At 43.5% G+C, this 6,831-nt stretch overlaps 1 protein-coding gene across 1 annotated transcript; it reads left to right on the top strand.

Annotated features, from left to right (window-relative positions):
- The first annotated feature begins 285 nt into the window (after positions 1 to 285).
- On the top strand, positions 286 to 5,259 carry LOC124703333 (exocyst complex component EXO70A1-like). The gene is made up of 12 exons (XM_047235548.1): positions 286 to 453; positions 548 to 643; positions 1,145 to 1,350; positions 1,458 to 1,697; positions 1,819 to 1,957; positions 2,038 to 2,250; positions 2,427 to 2,632; positions 3,030 to 3,230; positions 3,315 to 3,414; positions 4,383 to 4,486; positions 4,578 to 4,724; positions 4,983 to 5,259. The coding sequence occupies exons 1-12, from the start codon at positions 286 to 288 to the stop codon at positions 5,110 to 5,112; spliced, it is 1,950 nt and encodes a 649-aa protein (XP_047091504.1). The 3' UTR covers positions 5,113 to 5,259.
- Positions 5,260 to 6,831: the final 1,572 nt, after the last annotated feature.

Here is a 6,831-nt window from a genome sequence, read left to right as displayed (position 1 = left end):
GAACCATTCTCCTCATCTCTCCTCTCCGCGGCGACACAACCACGTCGTCGCCGACGACCCCACCCACCCAAACCGCGCCTCTCCGCCGTTCCCGCCACGCCCCAAGGCCTCTTCCACAACCTTTGCCCGGAAGGATCTCTCCCGGCCACGCCCCGCCTCCGGGGAGAGCCTCCCCGCAGCGTGCGCGCGCGCATTCCCGTCTGCCCGTTCGAGATCTCCCCGGCGCGGCCTCGGTCGGGTCGGGAGGCACCCGCGTGATCTCGGAGTCGGAGGAGGAGGGCGAAGATGTCGGTGGCGGCGCTCCCGCGGACGATGGAGGCGCTGACGCGGCGGGCCACCATGCTGCGCGACTCGCTGCAGAGGAGCCAGGGGAACACGGACGGCATGGTCGCCATCCTCGGCTCCTTCGACCACCGCCTCTCCGCGCTCGAGGCCGCCATGCGCCCCACCCAGGTCCCGCCTCCCCCTCCCCCTCCTTCCCGTTCGATTTCCACAGAAAGCGATTTCGTAACCCAACTCCATGTTCTGCGCGCGGGTGGGAATCCAGGTCAGGACGCATGCCATCCGGATGGCGCACGAGAACATCGACAAGACGCTCAAGTCCGGCGAGGCCATCCTCTCCCAGTTCGACCTCGCCCGTAAGGTACATCAACTGGCCTGGCCCACCCGCCGCGGATTTTCAAACATTTTACCTCGATGTGGTGGTGAATTCTGTCATGGTATTTTTTGCTGGAAGACGTTTCGTGGATCTGGAGGGCATTGAAATGTCCCCAATCAGCGCGCGCCGGCCTTAAATAGCACTGGCTTCATTGAAACCAATGTATATCATAGTTTTTTTTTTTGGTTCCTAGTAGGATAATAACACTCATACTACTTGTTCCACAGATTAACGAGCTGAGTGAGATACTATGAAACTTTTAGGCCATTAGTTCAGGTCACTGTTAGACGATTGTTTGTTCTCTTATCAGTAGTTGCCTTTTTTTAGGACATCTTGCTACGCGACGTCGACAGTTATCAGTTATGTTCCCGTAGAAAGAGTGAAAATAATAGCCATTTGAACTCATTGCCAACATAACTGTTTGCGAAACGCTTTTACTGTGGGGAACTTGACTAAACTAGCGTAAACATTGCTTTCGAGCTTCAGGCTGAGGCGACGATACTGAGGGGTCCCCATGAGGATTTGGAGGGCTACCTGGAGGCAGTGGACCTGCTGAAAGGAATCGCCAAATTCTTTTCCTCGAACAAGAACTTCAGGAGCAGTGAAGGAATCCTGAACCATGTCAACAATCTGTTAGCAAAGTCTTCCCTGAAGATTGAGGAAGAATTTAAGCAGCTGATGAATACGTACAGGTAAGATGCTCGTTCTTTTTGCAGACTCGCTCCGTTGTTACCTTCCCTGTTTTTATTTTTTATATGTCAATAACAGGAATGTTGTCTCGATTGACCTGCTCTTTCAGCAAACCTATTGAGCCCGATCGCCTCTTTGATTGTCTACCCAAGTCTCTACGGCCGTCAAAGGACGATGGCGGGGCCGATGGAGGGAATGCTAACAACGCTGAGCATCCGTCCAAAGGCTTGGAGACTGCTATATACAGGACCCCCACACTAGTTCCTCCAAGAATATTGCCGCTCATGAATGACATAGCTCAGCAGTTGGTTCAGGCTGGAAATCAACAGTCATGCTACAAAATTTACAGGTAGGTTTTGGATTGTGGTATTCACATATCTATTCCCTTTTTCTAATTTGGTTCTTAATAATTTCCGTCTGGATGCATTTAACTGTGGAAAAGTCAAGCATAATTTGTGTTTTTTCTTCAGAGATTACCGTGGTTCAGCACTAGAGTCGAGCCTTCGGAAGCTGGGAGTAGAAAAGCTTACTAAAGATGATGTTCAAAAGATGCAATGGGAGGCTTTGGAGGCTAAAATTGGAAACTGGATACACTTTATGCGTATTGCGGTGAGGGCCATTCTGAAAATAGGCCCATACTGCATGTGCTAGTCTTAAAAACCATGCTAACATATTATGCTTTTGAACAGGTTAAACTACTACTAGCAGGAGAAAGAAAAATCTGCGATCAGATTTTTGATGGTGTCAACTTTAACAAGGACCAATGTTTTGCAGAAATGGCAACAAATAGTGTTGTGACTCTTCTCAGCTTTGGAGATGCTGTTGCTAAAAGTAAAAGGTCTCCTGAAAAGTTGTTTGTATTGCTAGACATGTACGAAGTGATGCGGGAACTTCAGTCGGAGGTATTCTGGAAGTAATTTATTGTACTTGTCTCCCGAATGCTTTACTTTTTCTTCTGCCTGCAGAATTTATTTGTGGGGTTTCATGTTGTTGCCATTTTCTTTTCAACTTTTACTATGATGACTTCGATGAGCACTACCAAACTTTCAGCGCCGTCTTTGTTTGAACTTGTTATCAGATTGAGGCAATTTTTGAAGGAAAGCCTTGCTCTGAGATGAGAGAGGCTGCATTGGGCTTGACTAAGCGGTTGGCACAAACCGCTCAAGAAACATTCGCTGATTTTGAGGAGGCAGTTGAAAAGGATGCTTCAAAGACTATTGTTCAAGATGGAACTGTGCATCCTTTGACAAGCTATGTGATTAATTATGTTAAATTCCTATTTGAGTAAGTATTCCCCTCTTCACCTAATAGTCAATGTATGGATGTGTAGAACTGTAATTCCTGATTTCTGACAAAGATACGCTAGCCAAGACGAGTAAACCTGGGGCTATATGTTTATATCCTTCATGAATTATTTTGAACTTCATCTCCAATAAGGAGAAAGTATTCATTGGTTTCTTGTGGTCCTAGAAAAGATTTCAATTGCCAAATCATAGCAGGGCATTCTGTAGATGAGGACACAGACTTGCATATTTACTTTCTACTATGTCTATTGGCTTACAGTTAGTTGATTTGTATTGGTTTATTCATTTGTTAACCAAAAAGCATCTTATTTATCGGTAGCCTTCCTCCTACTGTTGTTCAAATAGCACACCTAACAAATGTAATTTCATATGAACAGTTATCAGTCGACGCTGAAGCTTCTGTTTCAGGAATTCGAAACTGGTAGCGAAACAGAATCTCAACTTGCTGTTGTTACTATGAGGATAATGCAAGCCTTGCAGAATAACCTAGATGGAAAATCCAAACAGTATAAGGATCCTGCACTGACTCACTTATTTCTTATGAACAATGTTCACTATATGGTTAGATCTGTCCGCAGGTATGCTTGGTTTTATTTCTCTAGATCTGCATCCTAGAATATTCTGGCAATCTGTTCATTTAGCGATCTCTTGTGTTGCCCCAGATCAGAAGCGAAGGATATACTTGGTGATGACTGGATTCAGAGGCATCGTAGGATTGTGCAGCAAAATGCCAATCAGTACAAACGTGTTGCTTGGGCAAAGGTTAGTGTATCATCAAAGCCTCCAGTTTCTTTTGGTTGCGTGATGCTACAAATCTGTGGACAATTTTGCCTTACCATGCTGTTGTCTTTTTAACTCTGTTGTTGTTGCATGGTAATTTATGTGAAAACGGAGAACTACCTGTTTAAGATATCACAATTCATTTGCACTTATAAGAGTATAGCTGTTATAGACACCTTTTGGGGACCTATATCAAAATCTGGCATCCAAGATAATACTCCCTCCGGTCGGATTTAATCGACGCGGAGGGAGGTCTGCCCGTTCGCGCGTTTAGCAGGTGGATGCGTCAATTTTTTCTGTCCGGAGGTAGTACTACCTAGGAATAGTAGTAGTTCAGCCAGGAAAAGAGGCTGGCCAGAAGTAGAATCAGAGTTGAGGGAAAATCGGTATATTGTGAAGTGTTGTCATAATAAGGGTCCTTATACAGTCTTATATTAATTTGATTATGAGCTCCCTCCAACTCCCTATCTCATTTCATATCTATTCGTTCAATCCCACCCCATTACTTTCTCAACACAGCTCCAGAGCGTTGGAAGCGATCACATTTGCCTGCATCTCATGTCTACTACATGCAAAGCAAATCCAAACACATAAATATCGTGCTGCTCATACCTGCATTTTGTGCCCAAACGCAGTTGCTTGCATCCAATAGGATTTTTTACAAAGCCAACTCTAGTAAAAGTCAACATCTGTGGATTCCTTTTGTACCTCTAGTATTAAAAAACTTAGTACACACACGCTCTTAATTCAACTCAATTTTGCAAGGAAGATATGTGACAACGCTGGGCTGTAGAGAACTTTAATTTACTATGGTTGCTAACATCTATTTTTGCTTGGCAATTTTTTCTTCCAGATCCTGTTGTTTAGTAGTTAACATCGTCATCTTGCTGTATGTGCATGTTGGACATATCAAATACCAGTTGCTGCATCTGTTTTATTTCTTTTTTCAGGTTCTTCAGACACTTTCAGTACAAGGTGCACCAGGCAGCACTGGTTCCTCAGGAGCATCAGACCTTAGCAGCAGCGGGGTTTCAAGAGCCGTGATCAAAGAACGGTCAGTACCTTGGCAGTTTGGTTTGCATTGCTTGGGACAATCATGATAGAAGAATCATTATTCCCAATACTTTATGCTTTTTCCTTGGCAGGTTTAAAGCTTTCAATACGCAATTTGAAGAGCTTCACGGGAAGCAATCCCTATGGATTGTACCTGACCAAGAATTGCGTGAATCCTTGAGGCTTGCTGTAGCTGAGGTTCTGTTGCCAGCCTATCGATCTTTCATTAAACGTTTCGGGTAAGTCACCGCACCAATCACTTTGCATGATATCATAACTAGCACTCTAGACGAATTCTTTTATTGTTGCCATTAGTAATATGTTTTAATATTTGTCTATCCTCTAAACCCTGACCATTTAGTGGTTGACTGACGTGGTGTGGCCCAAGATTTATTTTTTAGAGAATTACACTTTCTTTACTTCTCCATGACTCCATCCAACATTCCCAGTTGCTCTAATAAATTAATAACTACTGTACTACCCATTTTGGCATGCAGTAATCTTGTTGGGAGCGGCAAGAACCCGCTGAAGTACATCAGATACAGCCCCGAACTGGTGGACAAGCTCCTGGGTGAGTTCTTTGAAGGGCAGCAGTACGGCGAGCCAAAGCACCAGCACCGCCTCTAAGGTGTCCTCGGCATGAATTCCGAAGATCCCTGTCGAAGCAAACAACTAACGGTTCATTTGCACAGTTAGCAGCAATGCTGATCATAATATACTACCAATATAGTTACCACCACAGCAAAAGGAAAAAAATGGGCCCCTATTTCGTTGTCTCAGTGGCTAACAGCAAGCTAACACGGTGTAACGATGTCTTTTCTTCACACTATCAGTCTTGTTCTCGATAATATATCAGATGATGTTCTGTCGTGTTAACTCAGCAGATTTTATTACTTTGTGATATTGATCTTGCTTATGTTGTAGAATAGATTTAACTTGTTTAGATTCGTATTGCTCTCAGTTCAGCAAGATGTGTCCTACTTGTCTCAGCAATGCATGCAAATGATTCTAGTGCACTTGACCTGAGCCTAGTGCACATAACAGCAGTATAACTCATTTGATCAACATAGACTGCTGAGCATTGATGGTAATTTGACACTGCAGACGAGCATAATCAGCCAGGGTACATCAGACAGAACACACATTCCACAGAACTAACTACAGGAAATTAGCAAAGCATGAAATAGCTCCGGAATATATCTGTCTGCCAGAGTTCAAACATCAACGTCAGACCATAACATTAGAATAACAGATCTATGATGCAAATGATTTTCAGTACACGTAGCAGCAGAATAACTCATAAGTACCATATAAGATAGCTGAGCTCTGATAATAATTTGACATTCCAGACGAGCATAATAAACCAGGGTACATCAGATGGAACAGACATTTCAGGGAACATGGTAGGAATTTAGTAAAGCATGAAATAGCTCGAGGATATATCTTTCTGCCAGCATCAAGCAACAGATTAGCACCAATTGTGAGTTCTAACATGACCAACTTCAGGCGGAGCTAAATAAATAAACCACACAGAAACAGGATTTTAACAACACTTGTCTTTTGCATCGACTTCTGAAGGTCGTCATGCAAATAAAACCAGGAACTCTGCCAAAACAACGCAAGCCAACGATCCAAATGATTCTTGCATGTAGAGATTGCAACAGAGCAGCACTAACCATGCGTTTCCCTGTAAATTAAGCTCACCAGTTATCAGTAAACACCAGCCTTCTCCTTAAATATTGCACAAAAATGGTCGGTCTCTGAATTGTACAATCATGATCCAACATTCAGAATCAACACTTTTTGTATTTTGCTCCCTGCTTTCGGAAACAAGATAAATGTAGGAAGAAGAGAAAAGGCAGACTGGCAGAGGGGCATTTACATGCATAGAACATACTGTAGAGAGTTGAGAGGAAGAAGTTAAGGTATAGTTAAGGTTAAATTTTGCTTACTTCAAACTTATGCAACATTTAGAAACTGATTGTGCAGAAGTCCAACTGCACGGTGGGAGACAAGTGCACATGGCACAAGGGACCTAACGCAACAAATCTCGATGACGACACGGATGCATCTACGGATGATGATATCAACTCTACCGACGAAGGAGAGAACACAATCGCAAAGAGACTACGAGGACCTTCAAGCAGGAAGCCAAAATCAGCTTACAATAAAGAAGATGCATCCTTTGTGTATTATGAACACGACAAGCAGCAACGTCAAAAGAAGAAGGACACAGACGGTAATTTGTATCGAATCTACTTAAAACTGTTTTCAAGAAAACTGCACTATGTTACAACTATTTGTGCTCGTACGAAATGCACAACGTAGGGACAAACAATTGCATGG

This window comes from Lolium rigidum, chromosome 3 (assembly GCF_022539505.1).
Source record: "Lolium rigidum isolate FL_2022 chromosome 3, APGP_CSIRO_Lrig_0.1, whole genome shotgun sequence".
Taxonomy (NCBI): domain Eukaryota; kingdom Viridiplantae; phylum Streptophyta; class Magnoliopsida; order Poales; family Poaceae; genus Lolium; species Lolium rigidum.
The sequence above is the reverse complement of the archived record's forward strand: the minus strand, read 5'-3'. Positions and strand labels throughout refer to the sequence as shown.